This window comes from Truncatella angustata (genome assembly GCF_020726525.1).
Source record: "Truncatella angustata strain MPI-SDFR-AT-0073 chromosome Unknown BKA67scaffold_15, whole genome shotgun sequence".
Lineage (NCBI taxonomy): Eukaryota > Fungi > Ascomycota > Sordariomycetes > Amphisphaeriales > Sporocadaceae > Truncatella > Truncatella angustata.
Window position 1 is genome coordinate 503,116 of NW_025763395.1, and position 16,365 is coordinate 519,480.

The window sequence follows — 16,365 nt, forward strand, 5'->3', positions numbered from 1 at the left end:
GAGAAAAAGTTTCAAGAGACTCACCACAGTGAGGACTTTCAATAGCAGATGGCAAGCAGTGGAATAAAATGCTTTGTCCTTCTAATATTTCCCGCACATGTAGACTTGTCGACGCGAGAGTGCTTAGAAAGCCTAGGTTCTCATCAAACTCGCTCCACCTGGACTTGTAAGTGTAAACACTGTTAGAGCCAATGAATACCCTAGATTAGTAATACTCGCATGGCCCTTCTATACGGAACTCGCATGGATCTAGCCATACGAGACCTGCATTCTAATCTACACACGAGAACCACAGGCCAGGCATACGCGACCTACATGACCTGAGTATAAATTCTCATCTGATATCTCCCACTGCCCAACAGATCGATTGTGCATCTACTGAGACACCGGGAATCAAGATGAGGTTCGGTTTCACCTTCCTTGCCCTGGGGGCCACTTTCTTGCCTCAGACTTTTGCCAACTTTGACGTTTACGCTGCGATAGAAGAGCTTCCGTCTGCAGGGATCTATCGATACGGCTACCAGGTCTTCGCGACTGACCCCAGCTGCAACGAGGTCTTCGATAGGTGGTTCTGGAACTGGCAGAGCGATGTGAGCGGGACAAAGACAGGCATGCGGTGTTCGGCATCTCCGAGCAGCGCTTGCTTTCCAGATATCGACGGAAGAGTTGAGAGAGATCCCGCCAACATCAACCAGCTGGAGATGAACTTCCACGGGACGAATCCAATCTATCACTGGAGTAAGCATTTAACCTCACTGTTGGCTTCAATAATAGTAATGAGACTTTGAGCGTTAATTCCTTCGTTACTATGATAGCTCTATACAAGGATCGCGGCTATACTATGGTCGGACGTGAGTAATATCCTCAAACCTTTGTGAACTCTCAGGTAGCGTGTATATAAGGCATCGACACTAACCTCTGCCAGTGGATGGTAACACATATGGAAATTGTATTCTATTCCCTAAGCACACCTACGACTGCGAGGAGTCGGGTACTTATCGGTATGCGGAAAGGAAGTTTCGTTGCCTAACACAGTTTACTGCGGATCAGCTCAACAATGCCCCTTACCTCTAGTACTAAGATACTGCGTATATTTCCATGAATGATAATCTTGCATTCAGTTTCAATTCCCTCTGAAGGGCGGATGGATGCGAATTGTTATAGAGGCGCTAAATCGGAGTGATATGAAGCTTGGGATGTAGTGATACTGTACACTATCATAGAAATATACACGTGTCGCGCGAGAGGCGTTTGGTCGCCCTGGCCGCCGTGGACGATACAAAGAACAGCGGCTCTTGATTGGTGGCAAGTTTCTAGGCTAGGTGGAGTGTGATGAATGGGCCAGGGTAGTAGCAAGCAAACTATTATTGAATAAAGCACCGATTTTTTTATTATTATTTTCTCACGACAAATAGTATACCGATGAGCAGCAGTAGTGTGAATGGCCTATCTCGACGGAATCGCGACGACTCATAGCCGTTCGATGTTATTGCTTATTGTTGGCTACAATGCCCTAAGGTTAGAGCACCCCGCTCAGCATTGGAGCTACAAATGGAATTTTGACGAAACACAGAGCAAGCCAGCCCCGCGACGTGCCCCGCCCAAATTCCTAGCACGCTATCACGATGGCGAAGACTGGGAGTGTCGCCATGTTGCCACTCAACCAGCCGTCTCAGACACTATCCCCTCTGGCTGACCTGTCAACAAAACCTCAACAGCGAGAGCCTCACTCCAGTAGTGCTGGTTTACATAAATTATTGGGCCCAACGCCCTAAATTTGTATCCGCCATGGCATCAATCGAGGGTACCATTTCGAGCGGGGCATATTACGACCTGGGCTCTTACAGGCGCTCCGTTAGTACTACAGATGAGGAGGCTCGAGAATGGTTTAACAGGGGCCTTCTTTGGAGCTACGGCTTCAATCATGAGGAGGCAGTCAACTGTTTTGAGAAGGCTATTGCTAGTGACAGCAGTCTTGCCATGGCTTATTGGGGTGCCGCTTATGCCCTGGGACCAAACTACAACAAGCCTTGGGAGTTCTTTGACTCTACTGAGCTCGAAACCACAGTACAGAGGACTCATAGGATGGTATCCGAGGCTATAAGGACAGCTTCCGAGGCTTCGCCCGTAGAAAAGGCTCTGATCAATGCGCTGCTATTCAGATATCCACGAGAACGCGCAGATGAAGATTTGTCAATATGGAACAAATCATATGCGGATGCGATGGAGAAGGTATACCATGATTTTCCAGACGACCTCGATGTAGCCGCCTTCTGTGCAGATGCGCTCATGAATCTCACGCCGTGGCAGCTTTGGGATTTGAAGACCGGCAACCCGGCAGAGGGAGCCCGCACGCTCGCTACGAAAGCAATTCTGGATCATGCCATGGCTCTACAAGGCGGTATGCAGCATCCCGGCTTGCTGCATCTCTATATACACCTAATGGAGATGTCGCCAACACCTGAAGCTGCAAAGCCAGCAGCTGACCGGTTGCGTACACTGGTACCGGATAGCGGTCACCTTAACCATATGCCTACGCATATAGACTTGCTGCTCGGCGATTATGATCTTGGCATTGAATGGAATCGAAGAGCCTTTGAAGTCGATGAGAAGTTCTTGGCCCGCGCCGGACCACTCAACTTTTACACGCTATACAGGATGCATGATTACCACTTCTGTATCTATTCCGCCATGTTTGCCGGCCAATCGAAAGTTGCATTGCAGACTGTCGAGCGCATGGAGCAATCGCTGTCCGATGAGCTGCTGCGGGTCAAGTCCCCGCCAATGGCAGACTGGCTCGAGGGCTTTCTTTCGATGAAGATACATGCCCTCATTCGTTTCGGTCGGTGGCAGGAAATCATTGAGTTGGCTTTCCCTACTGATGCCAAACTTTACTGCATGACAACGACCATGACCCACTATGCCAAAGCTGTTGCTTTTGCATCAAAGGAGGATCTTGAGAATGCCGACAAGGAAGCGAAAAGGTTCTCTTTTGCCCGTAGAAGTGTGCCAGAATCGCGCATGGTGTTCAATAACAAATGTGTTGATATTCTAGATGTCGCAGAAGCTATGATGAACGGAGAGATTGAGTATCGGCGGAAGAACTATGACTCAGCCTTCGCTCATCTCTTAGAAGCTATCGCACTAGATGACGGTCTGCCATACGATGAACCCTGGGGATGGATGCAACCGACGCGTCATGCATATGGCGCTTTGCTGATGGAGCAGGGTGACTTTGAAAAGGCTGCTAAGGTCTACGCGGAAGACCTTGGATTCGACGAAAAACTACCTCGGGCCCAGCGCCATCCAAATAATGTGTGGGCGCTACACGGCTACCACGAGTGTCTGGTAAAGCTCGGCCGGAAAGAGGATGCAGAGAATATCGCGCCACAACTAAATAAAGCACTGAAGAAGGCAGATATACCTGTCAAGGCATCTTGTTACTGTCGTCTTAGTGCTGTTAGAGATCACTGAGCATGAATAGTTCCTAGGCCCTTGTAAATAAAGCATTATTCATAGACAACACCTTACGATTCTTCGGTTGCTTATCCAGCCTGTGACAATCAAGCCTAGGTCCTAGAGTAACACAGACCGATATCGCACTTCTCCAGAAGGAAATGCACTCTTAAGCTCCAACTAATACTGCTCGATAGTCTTGTTAGACATTGTATGCTCCTTTGGCCGTTTCGGCAAACAGCAAGCCCCTAAACCCTATGAGATCGAATCAGCCATTCGTAATACCATTTCCGCAATGCAGTAAATCTCCTTTTGTTTTCAGCTACTGCCTCCCCCTGGTTTCGAAGTGCAAGCCCAATCGACGTTGTGGTGACTGGGTAGCTTATGATGAAACGATCATCCGAACGTAGAGGAATGGTTACATCCCGTTGGTATGGTGCACCATTAAGGCCAGCCGTAATCCCAAATCCTAGATTTTTTATTTTTGCGGACTGGCCTTAATGGTGCACCATACGTTGGCGCTTTCGGCTTTCTGGGTGCCGAGACGAGGCGCGAGTAAATAATTTCGGTCCGGTAGGTACGCGAGATTTATTTGTAATAGCTCGCACAGTACCGGGTCCAAACTTCGCCTATGTCAGCCAAGCTAAGGGCCATTCTGATATGGGATATTCAAGGCTTCAGGCGGTTTGGACGGCTAAAGGAATCCACTAATATGAATAGTATACTATCAGAATCACCAACCTCCACGTATCAAATAGTGAGCTTATCCAATATATGGGAAGAAATATGATGCCTGTTGCCATCCGTTGGTATTCTTATGCTGGTGGCTATGCTGAAACAGGCGTCCTATGTAGATGGCCAACTACCAATAACGACCGTGCCGTTGCGCGCGCTTTTCTTGATTAGCCAGGAGGCCTTGACAATAACGTTCAAGTAGAAATATTTACAAATAAGTACTGTTTGTCTATGTATGTTAGCTGCACGACTTTGGAATGTGACATCGCTCCTTGGTACGCATAAATGAGCATATCCTTGGAGCCCCGAAGCCGGAAACGTCATGCCTGCATTATTACTTTTGGGTCACAACTACACGATATTTTGGCAGAATAGTAGCGGCACTGGGAGTAACTTACCCGTGCTGGTGCAGTGGCTGAATCCAGATCTCGGCTCCGTCGCCTGTTGGAGACTAGCAACTATCGTGATTTGTTGTTTGACGACATGCGAGTCCTGTAATTGCTTAGAAACAACTACAGATGTCACTGGTAATGAATTTATGTTCAATCTTAGTCAAGTCATGAACTTCTGCATTGTCCCTGCTTCAAAAGGTCGAGATCGCAAAAGCGGCAGTGCAGCGAACGGCATTGCCATCTCCCAAGAAGACTTGGTTGATGAAAACTGCCAACGCCCTCGCGACGGGAGTTTCTTTATCTTACAGTCAGCTTTACTACCTCCGTAAGTGGAGGCGCAGGCTCATATAGCCCGCTGCGACAAACACCACAAGTGGGTACTTACGGTCTGTATTGACGTTGTGTTGGGCGTGCCATCATTGATGAATTTAACTATCATCTTGGTGGCTGTGGTCGATCGACATCGGAACGCTAGAACAAAAGGCCACGTGAAATAGATCCGCACGAGACTGCTCAGGCTTCGTAACCGCCTTTGTCGAGCAATTTCAAACCATTAGCATAGAATGAGTGCCGACACTGTTTCCGCAGGACATTAAATTTGAACTTTTGGTAGTCACTTGATGATATACTTTGAATACTCTCGGAGGATACTCTTTGGAAAAGGTTTAGAACTAATTCGCTAATAAATATTTCATTGCATAATATCATTATCATGATAGCTGTACGCCAAGCTCTTTGGCCGCGGCCTCGAACTTTGACTTGTCCCAAGACGAAGCCTCGTCCGGTAGCACAAAGCCAGGGTGTGACGAGCCCGCGGCATGAATAAGATACTCGATACCGGGGCCATTCGTGAAAGTTATAGTCCGCACAAACCGGCTGCCGAAGTCCAACTTGAAGGACTGTCCGGCAGCAATGACCGCAGTCTGTCCCTCTCTAACTTCGCTCCAAACTTCGCCTTCGCCCTTGATTTTCAGCTTGAGCAGGCCCTCCTGCACGCAGAAGCAGTGATCCACATCAGGGAAGCTGACCCATTGCGACGAGAACGCAGATTCTCCGTAAACCTTTGAAGACTCCAGACTCGTAATAGAAAACTTGCCGCTGCACTGCGAGGCGTTGATGAACGGCCGTGACAGCACGCCGCCCAGCACCCAGCGTGGTCCGCTGTTAGCGCGTAGGAAGTACGGCTCCAAGTCGCCGCCTAGCACGTTCTCGTTGTCTTGCCAGTCCGCTACCTCAGGAGGTTGGTAGTTGCGCTCAAAGTTGACGTCAAACCGATCCTTGGCTGCCATCAACTTAGGAATCAGCAAGCTTTTCAGGTCCCGGTTGTCAAACTCGGGGATGATGAGACCCTTGTACTCCTCTCCGACATAGCGGAAGAAGTCAACCCAGTCGCCGGGAGCCACAAGACCCAGCGTCTCTGTGTGTGGCCCCAAGAGTTCAGGGTTATGGATGACAGTCTGTTCTCGGTCAGTCATGTGATTTGATGCTACAGGAGTGAGATGGACTTACAGGAGGGACGTATGCAAAGTCGCCAGGTCCCATTATCCTGCATTTGTCTCCATTCCAAAGTTTGAGGTATCCTTTAGTGACGAGAAATACGTCATGCGCCTCCTTATGCCAGTGGAAGCCGGGGGCATCCGATAGTACGGCACCGCTGGTGAAGACGGCAATGCCACCATTCGTCTGTTTGGAGGACGCGAGGATGCGGAATGCACCTTTGCTACCTGGAAGCGTAATGCGTTCACCCTCAAGCTGATCGATTATGTAGTTGGTCCTCTCTTGAGGGGGTAGCGAGTGAAGTGGGATGCTCATTTTAGCGGGTATGACGTGTGACTTTGTAATATGTTAATTTGAGGTTCTGTATGACTTTGTGCAGCAACCATCTACAACAAAACTGCGCAATTCAGATGGAGGTCTCCTTTTCTTATCCAATCCTTCAAAACGATTGACTAAGCGGACTTTTCCATTTCAACACTCCCGTTACCCCACAATCCCAGAAAACTACGGCTCTGCCAACTGACTCATGAGGGGGCTACAGGTAAGGGACACTTGGTGTGTGTCTCATCTGGAAATGCCGAAGCAATGTGGAGGTGTTGCCCGGAATTGCCGGACATTGCATGATCAGGAATTCGCGTCGCGAGTTTGCTACAGTGCGTTCATCATATTAACAAAGGAATGAATGCTCGGAGGCTAGCAAAATGATCTCTCGGGAAATCGCTGGGCTTGAGGGCAGTTCATTTGGTGACGGATAAAAAATTATAGCATCCAGTTATGCCCAGTAAAAAGGTTTTGTAACCCCACTCTACTAGAGCAGCCAGATGTTCTGAGAGTTTATGTAGACTCCAAATCCAAACTGCGTGCAGCTCGACAGAGGATCGAGATAATGTTGGATGACTCAAAACGTTTCTGTTAGTTTGCTTGCTCCTAAAGCAATATGTTATGCATCTGGTAGCCTGTGGGGTGCCTTTCTGTGTTTAACGATACCGAAAATGCCGTCCGGCCTTTCCGACAATGGCACCTGCTTAGCGGGTATGCTCTGATGGACTGGTGAACAGTCCAAGCACGCCGCTTAAGTAAACTCCAAGCTAGGACGCCTAACTCCGCATGATGTGTACATCCTCAGCAAGATTATTTGAGACCACCAGTAACTGCAGAAGTAAGACCGGGTCTCAGTTTTAAGTCGAATTCTCCTTGTTGTGCATCTCGAAAATGGCGAACACACCATCCAACCGCCTTGTCTACAAAGTCCTTGATGGCCAAGACATCGATGTTGAGGCCTACCTGCCGCCCCTTTCGGGTAACATCCGAGGTGCTGGCCAACCCGTGAGTGAGTGGCCAACCACTTTATTTAGAAGGTGAACAGATGCTCATATACCGCTGCAGTTATCGACATCCACGGGGGTGCATTCATGCTCGGTGCATCGGGCATGGTCAATAAGGACCAGGTCGAAGATTGCCTCAACCGGGGCTGGATAGTCCTGGTTCCAAACCATCGATTGTGTCCTCAGGTCAACCTCCTTGAAGGACCGATGAAGGATATCCGCGATCTTCTGGCATGGATACATGACGGTGGTCTGCAGAAGGAATTGTCCATACTGGAAAGGGGCGACTACAAGGTCGATCTGGATTACGTATTCGCGTTCGGCACCTCTTCTGGAGGCACTCTTGCTCTTAGTTTGGTACGTCGCAATCTCCTGGCATGGCAATCTCCTCTTGTGGCTGTGCTGATTTTCATGTTTTAGGGCTTTGATGTGCCGCGTCCTGTAGCCGGCATCTACGATATGTATGGACCGTGCAACTTCGCAGACGCATTCTGGACAATTCCTGTGGCGCACGTGAAGGCAAAACTGCCACCCTTGACCGAGGACTTCATCTCAAAGATATTCGACGAAAGGCCTGTTCCGATCGTTGGCGGTGTCTCGCTGGAAGGCCAGGCCAATCCTGGTGGTCCAAACTTCAATGACCCTCGTGTGGCATTCGCGATGACACAAATTGGCAACGGGACAGTAATGGATGCAATCTTCCCATCGAAGGAATGGAAGAAGGTTGATCCACTCCTCAACCTGTCTAGCACTTTCCCTCCCACGTATATTGTGCATGGCCAGGCAGATACCATGGTCCCGCTGAGCTTAAGTAAGGACTTGTATGCAGCTTTGCAGAAGGCCGGCGTCAAGTGCGGTATGACCGAAGTGCCTGGTGAAGAGCATACCTTCGCTGGAAAGATGAAGATCGGAACTCAGACTTGGGATCTGCAACGGAAAGGCTTCGACTTCCTGGAGAGTCTTATAGTATAAATACATCGTTAATCTAAGCAATGGCCAACTCACGATGAACCGATTGTGCATCCTATTAGCATTAAAGTATGCACTCTGTCAGGCTGGAAATCGATACAATTTATGTCAGAAGCGAAACTAGACGCCACCCACGATGCCCACATTCCATGGGTCGGGCTGTGGCACCACAATGTTGAAAGAATGATCAGGACTTGTCCAATGATTGGCTAATCCAACTGAACTATGTTACACCACTAACTCCGGTATACGCTATATGTAAATGTAATCATGCTAACTTATAATGATGCCCAGGCCATCCTTGACTTAATCCATGAAGCGATTCGGCCAATCACAGGTGGGCTCCAGTTTGTGCAGGAGGCATCTTCAGTCTGGTCGACAGCAGCAAAGGGGCTCTTACGCACCGCATCCTCCACCTCCTTGAAGGCATCGTATCCATAAATCCATGGTTGTACTTCAGGGCATGTCCATCGACTCGGGAGGGAGCCGTCGAGTTTCTCGCCGTCCATGTATTGTCGGAAAATCTCATCACGGGCCTCTTGCTCCGGCCCATCAGGCATGTGGAACGCAGCGCGCTGCTTGAAAGTTTCACGGACAATTGCCTCCCCTCTGGCTTTCCGCAGCGTCTCGTACATCTTCAGTGCCTTGGGTAGCTGACTTTTGGATTCGATGTGACCGAGGAGTCCTCCCAGAACAGCCCCATCCTCGATAGCCGAGTTTGCGCCTTGTGCTAGATAGGGCAGCATTGGATGGCAGGCGTCTCCAACAAAGACGAAATTGGACTTGTCATTGACCCATGAATCGAGTTCTTCTCCTGTAAAAGTCAATTTAGTAACGTCGGTGAAGGTTATAGAACATCCCTTGAACTTACTGTGCATCAGTTTCCACTTTTCAACACCGTCGACGAGATCCAGGAACCGTCCCAAGACGGGATCCCAGCCCTTGAAGAGTGCTTTCATTTCCTCTATTGAGCCAGTTTGCTTGCTGACACCTGCGGGCAAGTCATCGGGCACCAGAAGCACGATATTGTACATTTCGCCAGCCCTCAGGGAGTACCCTACAGCATGTGCACCAGGTCCAATCCAGAAGTGGCAAGAAGGATACTTGACCCACAATCTTAGTTCGGGATCTGTGATCTGGTCAAGCTTCAGAACGACTCTGTATGCAAGGTCGCCAGTTGGCAGTGGAGGATCCTCTTTGCCCAGCAGGCAAGCCCGACTCCGAGACCACAGACCGTCGGCTGCGACAATGAGGTCCGCCTTCCCCTTGAGCCCTGATTCACATGTCACCTCAGGAATATCAAAGTCGATAGACTTGATCTTCTGCCCGAGCTTAAACTCAACACCAAGCTCCTTGGCACGGTCGAAAAGTGATAGTTGCATATCGACTCGGTGAAGGTCGATAAAGGGAGCTCCATACTTCCGCCGAATGTTCTTGTCGAAGTCTTTTTCCATGGCAAGAACTTCACCGGAGTATCTATGAACAAGAAGAGAAGTGGGCTCTGCGGCAGACTGCCACAGTTTATCCGGCAAGCCCCATTTCTGTAGGATTCTTGTTGAGTTTGGTGTTACTTGCAGACCAGCGCCAACCTGAAGCACAGTAAGCATTCGCATTAAGAAACCAATGGCTCCTGGTCGGTGGTTACCTCGAGAAGCTCTTTGGCTGACTCGTATACGGTCACGCGGTGCCCTGATAAAGCGGCCCCTATGGCTGTAGCCAAGCCGCTCAGGCCAGCCCCCACGACGATAATGTCCAACTCGACACTGCTTCTGCGTTGTTCTTGAGCCTGAAAAGATAAACGTTAGTCACTGATTGACGCGTCGCACGCCTCGGAGGCCACATACCATGACTGGAATCTATCTTGAGTAGACGAGTGAGGCAATGCAGAAAGTGACAGTGTCCAACGTCAGCCGATAAAGGATAAGATAAATGGTCTAATGATGTCCCAGGATGTTGCATCGCACCCCCACACGACCCCAGATTCCCCGGTGAATTGGGGCGAATAAATGGGAGCACGAATGCCTTGGTGGGAAGTCGGGGAAGATCGACCGGAATTTCCGAACCATGCTTCACGTTCCGTGGCAACCGGCAATTCCGGGCAATTTGGACCTTGAAAGAAGCTTCAGACGCATCTTAAGTTCGCTATTACACGGCTGGTACAAGCCGGGCCATGGCATGCGCTCGATCGCCACGGGAACTGAGCGGCTTGACATGGCGCGAGCCTCGGGACCTTAAAATGTCCGATGTCTGGGGTATTCGGACTGCAGACTGTCATCGAATGTAACTTCATAAGTGCGAGGTGCGAAGGCCACGACATCTACGCAGATTGTTTTTCGAGCCCTTGAGGCAACTAACCTTAGGTTATTCAGTAAGAGACATATGCCACCGGCGGGCTTCTTCTACCCGGCTCTCGATAGATCAACCGGCCAGAACCCGATTGATGTTTGGGGCGGCCCCCCTGCCTGTAAGCCACAGAAGGTACACGGTCCCCAGTGAAACAACAGGTCCCTTGAGCTGTATTCGAAAGCATACGGAATGAGGTTTTCCTAGACATCTTGAAGCTGAAGTGTTATGACGACAATAACAATCTGGCTTGTCGCAGGTGGGCACAAGAAGGAATCAAGCCAGGTAAAGGTATGTACGTAACGACACCAACGCTCGGCGTTGGGGCTTTGGTCTTTGGGCGCCGCACGCGCTCTACTGTAGTCTCTACGTGCAGGTTTTGACGTGGGGTGTTTCTCGGTTACAAGCTGGAATATAGCGTGCGTACCACTCCCAAAGCCCGCATTCGGTCCGACGCAGACGTTTGCTCTTAGAAGCACAAATACATAGTCCATAAATAGTGCTCTAGCGTTAGCTGTGACTGGGTGTCATGGTGATTGAAGCTCCAAGTACGGAGTACAAATGGATGCGACTGTCTCATCCGCAATCCATCCCACACTGCGACTGATCAAGGTTCTCCACATGTTCTCCACTCCCCCCTTCGCCACGTGATAAGTCTGTTCGAGACTTCATGCGGAGTATTGGAAGGGTAGTATGCTGTGCAGAAAACCCCAGGTTTTTGGCGAGCGACACCTTGAATACATGAAAAGGGGACGATGGGAACACATGAACGTACGAGAATCATGAGATTCATTTGATCTGCTCCACCCGTTAGCCCATAATACGGGCATCGTAGGCACCAATGGATCGTGCCAGTCCCCGACCACCACCGACCCAAAATTCCGGTAGTAAAGTCCGACGACCCCGGGCAGCTCGGGCGTGCGATGCATGCCGGATCAAGAAGAACAAGTGCGACGATTTGTATCCATGTACATACTGCCGAAGTGAGTATCTTGCCACAACAAGTGCCAGAACAAACCCGGCCTGACAATCACAGATCATAACATCGAGTGCGTCTACAGAGGTCAAGACTCTGGCCGGCGACTGTTTACTCCGGAGTCAGTGAGAACATCGATTGGAGACTGGCATTAGTCCATTGCTAACATCGCCCACAGCTATGTGCGCCATCTTGAGGAGGAAGTGAAACGTTTAGCTGCGTTGCAGGCTCAAGTCAAGAACGGACAATCAGTCACTTATACTACACCACTTACAGATGAACCATCTGCTACAACCCCAACATACAGAGATGCTGATCGACATCCTTCAAGCAACTATGATGCTGAATCGCCTGCATCCACACGGCTGAGACCAGGTGCCGGACAAGAGGTTTCTGGCGTCAATCGGCACACCAGAAATGTGGAGTTCTACGGTAGTTCATCATCAGTTGCTATCTTGTCGCAGGTTCAGAGGGCAGGTGGAGCCGGAGATGCGCCCGAAGAGTCACCAGAAGATCATGACGGGGAAGCCCTCGTGTCGAATTTGCACAACCACGCATTCTCACCAGCCGTCGATGCAGCTCTCGGAGGCCACCGCCCGGGTCGAGTCACGCATTATCCACAATGTCGTAACTTTATTTTGAATTATTTCACCAGTATACATTTCGTGCACCCGTTCTTGGATAAGGCCGAGTTCCTTTCGCGGTGCGAGAAGTTATGGTCGCAAGAAGGCGATCCTCTACATACTTCTAGCTTTGCTGCACTCTACTACAGCATGCTGTCATTAGGGGCCTTGGTAGGGCCAAGGGAAGAAGAACCTATTGGTGGTGTTAGTAACCTTCAGTGGAGTCGAACCTTCTTCGATGAGGCGATTTCGCGCTGCCATAGGCTTGGCATGGTGACGGATCTGGATATGGTACAATGCTACTTTATGCTGGTATGCCTCGCCAACGGTCCCATCATCCTCGAAACAAAACTAACATAATAACAAACAGTCCAAGATATGTCAGAACGAGCTGAACGCCCATTGTAAGTACTCTTCCGCAAGAATTTGGCCAGTAGGTCTAACTGATTCTGTAGGGTCTTATATGTACGTGGGCCTTGCGGTGCGGACGGCGCTGGCTATGGGCATAAACAGAGAACCACCTCCCGAATCGAGAAAGCCTCTATCACAACTAAAAGCTGAGGCACGGACGTGGTGGTAAGCGTTTAAGCAGCATTGACCCCCTTCATTGCATAGCTAACCCAATATAAAATAGGGGTCTATACTCTCTAGAAACGTAAGTCACATTCTGTCGTCTCTCGAGACGGATGGCTGACAGTGGGCTTAGTGAAATGTCTTTCGCCATGGGACGGCCAGACACTCTCGGGTCAGACCTATACCACAATCGAAGCTTCCCGCTCATAGGCAATGAGAACTCGGGATCTTCTTCCCACGACCGCTTCGAACCACCTCAGTGCGCCATCATTAAATCAATGGTTGACTTATCTAGGATAACCAGGAGTATATGTTTTGATATTTACCTGCCGGAAACGATTACTCCTAGGACTATTGCTGTGGCATATCGACTAGAGCAAGATCTCGACAAATGGGTAGAGAGCCTCCCGATGGCGATCCGACCGAAGCAATCCATGGGTGAGCCGGTTTCATTGAAAAGCGTTCGGGATCCGCAGTGGGCCAAACGACAAAGGCTGGTCCTAGGCATTAGTAAGTCTTCCGCCATCACCAAGATTACTCGATCTAATGGGCGCAACTAAGGATATCACAACCTCCGAATACTCACCTTCGGTTCTCTACTGCTAACCTCCTCCTCGAATGAGCGAAGCACGTTGCCCGGGATTCGCGAGGGTATCCAGAAGTGCTTGGACTCTGCAAAGCAGACCATTGACACGATCTATGTTACATATCAACATCATGATTTCTTCCGTACCTGGTGAGCATCTTCCAGCGGCGGCTGCCGACAAACGCGGCACTGACGACGGTGCAGGTACTACAATACCACTTATACGGTATTCGCAGCCTCTGTGATTCTTGTCTACGTCATGAAAGAGGCGACAGAAACGGAAACGGAGCCATTGCTCAAAGTTGTAGCCATGGCCATTGAGATCTTGGAAACCATGGATGAGTGCGTGGTAGCGCTCAAGGCTGCCAAGCTGATGCAGAAATCGATCGACAAGGCGAGGAGGAAGTTCTCCACAGAGACGCCGCCGACGGTGGCGCCTACAGTGGACGCCAACGAGGCAATGATTCACTTGAATCACTACTGGGGTCCTCTAAATCTCATAGATGGGGAGATGGACTTTGACTTTGCCTTTCAACTGGAGGATATGGACGGAACGAACTCGATGTTTGCGCCTCTATAGGCGGTAGCTTGCTGTGGCGCTCCCGCAAAGTAGGGGCCTGTAATAAGATGACGCAAAGGTTCGTCGCAGATGTATGTATAACATTTCCAACAGGCTTGACATGAACGCTTGGGCACGATCGGCCTATCTAGTCCTCTTCATATTGATACCGCCCTGCCACCGAACAACATTGACGTTTCACAATCTTCGAAATTATGGTCAACTCTCTCATGCTTTGGATGAGTTGAACTCCGAACTGCGACGCCGAAAGGGCTGAAGCTTGGGGCGGCTTAGCGCACAGCAATGCTTACTTGTAGGCCTGTTTTAGGCAGGTCAGCACAAAGTTAGCGGCGGCCGGTCCCCTGTAAGAGCTGCTGTGGAGCCCGTGACACGTACGGATCCGCAGCCGTCTCCGATTGCGACATGAATGTCGACTCCGAAGCGCTTCCCTGCTCTCTGTATGTAAAAGAACGGCCTCGCCTCGCTTGCGGGCCAAACTCTCGTATAGTGTCAATCGGCCACTGCCAACATAACCAACATGGTGCGATCGTCAATCACCAACCTGCTCCTCCTGTTGGGCACGACCGAATTCGTCGCAAGCTCCCAGGCCGCTGGCAACCAGGTCGTCTTCGGCCCGTCGACCGACCGCTTCGAGACCTTCGATCTACACGGCCTTCGCCCAGAGGCACACGCAGAGCTGCTTCAGGTTGTCCAAGCCCACAAAGACCCCGTAGATGCATACCTCGCGCTTCGGCCCGAGGCTGCTGAGGAGCTGGCCGAGCCGCGACTCCTCCACGTCCTAGGCGAACCAGAGCCGAAATGGATGACCAACGGAGACAAGATGCGCCTGCGGAGAAAAGAGCACAAGTTCATGGACGTCACAGACTATCAGGACATGTACACAGAGCAATTGGGGGCGCTATCAGGCAAAGCGAGTATGTGATTATCCACGCGTGCCGCCGGCGCACTTTCGGCTAACATGGGCCCCAGAACTGCCAGATCTCAGACATCATCGCTTGATCAAGCCTCTCTTTCCCCAAATTTCGACGCAGAGGATGCATGATGTGCTCAAGCACTTGACGAGCTACTATAACCGATATTATGGTGGGGTTACCGGAGAACACAGCGCTCAGTGGCTGCACGACCACGTCGCCGAGATCATTGCCGAGAGTCCTTTTCATACGCATATCTCGCTCGAATTCTTTACCCACGTCTTCCCTCAGCCTTCCATCATTGCGCGCTTCGAACCCAAGGTGCGCAATTGGACACATCCCTTGACCATCCTAGGCGCCCACCAAGACTCCGCCAACTACTTGTTCCCCCTGCTGCCAGCGCCGGGCGCTGACGACGACTGCTCCGGCTCCGTCAGCATCCTCGAGGCGTTCCGAGTTCTCGCGCACAGCGGCTTCATACCCAAGGACGGGCCAGTCGAGTTCCATTGGTACGCTGCGGAAGAAGGTGGACTGCTGGGCAGCCAGGCAGTTGCCAGATACAAGAAAGACTCGAATGCAGTTATTGGAGCCATGATGGAGTTTGTGAGTACATCGTGAAACCTTCCTTCCAAAAACACAAGTAGCTCACAAGGAATAGGATATGACTGCTTATATTGCGCGAAATTCTACTGAGTCTATCGGTTTCATCAAGACCCAGGCAGATGATGCCCTGACTTATTGGGCCCTGAAGCTTGCCAAGGAATACATTTCCATCGAATCTGATGTCTATGAGCTTGGACCGTAAGTCACCCATCTATCCGCCGTGAAATGTTCGACCTCTGAATCGAAACAGGAATGCCGGATCCGATTATATGTCTTACACAAAGCTCAACTATCCCGCCGCCTTTGCCTCCGAAGGCGATCCAATGCACGGCGGCTTTCCCGGAGACTACGACCCGTATGTCCATACCTCAAAGGACACGATGGACGTCAACGATACAAACGGATACTTCTCTATTGACGTGAGTTCTCACTCGTCGACTATCAGATTCTGGCTAATTGGTCGCAGCATATGGCTCGCTTCTCGGAGTTGGCTATTGCCTTTGTTGTAGAACAAGCAGGATGGGACAACAGTTGGCGATGAACTGTTCAGTTGAAATCGAGCAATGCACGTAAAACCCAAACCATTAGAATAAGACGTGCTCTGAAAGACACTATCCACGAATACAAGCTATATCATAATCCCAGCTAACAATGCGCTTTACTTCCTTGCGTGATCGAATTGTTCTAAAGCACGAGAGGCCAGCAAACGAAAGTGCTTTGTTCCTATGTTTCTGTTTCGAAACCTGGTGCACCAACATTTCTAGGCCAAACGAGTTTATGGCGATAATTTCCCCGT

The 16,365-nt window shown here is 50.2% G+C and overlaps 7 protein-coding genes across 7 annotated transcripts; 5 read left to right on the plus strand and 2 right to left on the minus strand.

Moving 5' to 3' along the window:
- The first annotated feature begins 214 nt into the window (after window positions 1-214).
- BKA67DRAFT_615057 (uncharacterized protein) lies at window positions 215-1,444 on the plus strand. The gene is made up of 3 exons (XM_046105428.1): window positions 215-738; window positions 816-851; window positions 926-1,444. Exons 1-3 carry the CDS (start codon window positions 399-401, stop codon window positions 1,072-1,074), a joined length of 525 nt encoding a protein of 174 aa, XP_045950941.1. The 5' UTR covers window positions 215-398; the 3' UTR covers window positions 1,075-1,444.
- A 107-nt stretch (window positions 1,445-1,551) lies between these two features.
- Window positions 1,552-3,531, plus strand: BKA67DRAFT_589130 (TPR domain-containing protein). Its single transcript, XM_046104424.1, has one exon. The coding sequence runs from the start codon at window positions 1,789-1,791 to the stop codon at window positions 3,472-3,474; it is 1,686 nt and encodes a 561-aa protein (XP_045950942.1). The 5' UTR covers window positions 1,552-1,788; the 3' UTR covers window positions 3,475-3,531.
- Window positions 3,532-5,293: 1,762 nt separating this feature from the next.
- BKA67DRAFT_528824 (RmlC-like cupin domain-containing protein) lies at window positions 5,294-6,395 on the minus strand (the record flags this gene model as incomplete). Its single annotated transcript, XM_046098986.1, has 2 exons — window positions 5,294-6,040; window positions 6,093-6,395. The coding sequence occupies 2 exons, from the start codon at window positions 6,393-6,395 to the stop codon at window positions 5,294-5,296; spliced, it is 1,050 nt and encodes a 349-aa protein (XP_045950943.1).
- A 571-nt stretch (window positions 6,396-6,966) lies between these two features.
- BKA67DRAFT_633574 (Alpha/Beta hydrolase protein) lies at window positions 6,967-8,403 on the plus strand. The gene is made up of 3 exons (XM_046105623.1): window positions 6,967-7,410; window positions 7,467-7,762; window positions 7,826-8,403. Exons 1-3 carry the CDS (start codon window positions 7,293-7,295, stop codon window positions 8,375-8,377), a joined length of 966 nt encoding a protein of 321 aa, XP_045950944.1. The 5' UTR covers window positions 6,967-7,292; the 3' UTR covers window positions 8,378-8,403.
- Window positions 8,404-8,652: 249 nt separating this feature from the next.
- BKA67DRAFT_542776 (FAD binding domain-containing protein) lies at window positions 8,653-10,221 on the minus strand (the record flags this gene model as incomplete). The annotated part of the gene is made up of 4 exons (XM_046101155.1): window positions 8,653-9,188; window positions 9,246-9,963; window positions 10,020-10,160; window positions 10,219-10,221. The coding sequence occupies 4 exons, from the start codon at window positions 10,219-10,221 to the stop codon at window positions 8,653-8,655; spliced, it is 1,398 nt and encodes a 465-aa protein (XP_045950945.1).
- A 1,084-nt stretch (window positions 10,222-11,305) lies between these two features.
- Window positions 11,306-14,314, plus strand: BKA67DRAFT_146466 (fungal-specific transcription factor domain-containing protein). The gene is made up of 9 exons (XM_046095094.1): window positions 11,306-11,700; window positions 11,754-11,814; window positions 11,872-12,628; window positions 12,687-12,720; window positions 12,772-12,892; window positions 12,951-12,971; window positions 13,023-13,399; window positions 13,451-13,625; window positions 13,680-14,314. Exons 1-9 carry the CDS (start codon window positions 11,559-11,561, stop codon window positions 14,053-14,055), a joined length of 2,064 nt encoding a protein of 687 aa, XP_045950946.1. The 5' UTR covers window positions 11,306-11,558; the 3' UTR covers window positions 14,056-14,314.
- Window positions 14,315-14,572: 258 nt separating this feature from the next.
- Window positions 14,573-16,110, plus strand: BKA67DRAFT_528971 (peptidase family M28; the record flags this gene model as incomplete). The annotated part of the gene is made up of 5 exons (XM_046098999.1): window positions 14,573-14,969; window positions 15,025-15,569; window positions 15,625-15,767; window positions 15,820-15,988; window positions 16,036-16,110. The coding sequence occupies 5 exons, from the start codon at window positions 14,573-14,575 to the stop codon at window positions 16,108-16,110; spliced, it is 1,329 nt and encodes a 442-aa protein (XP_045950947.1).
- Window positions 16,111-16,365: the final 255 nt, after the last annotated feature.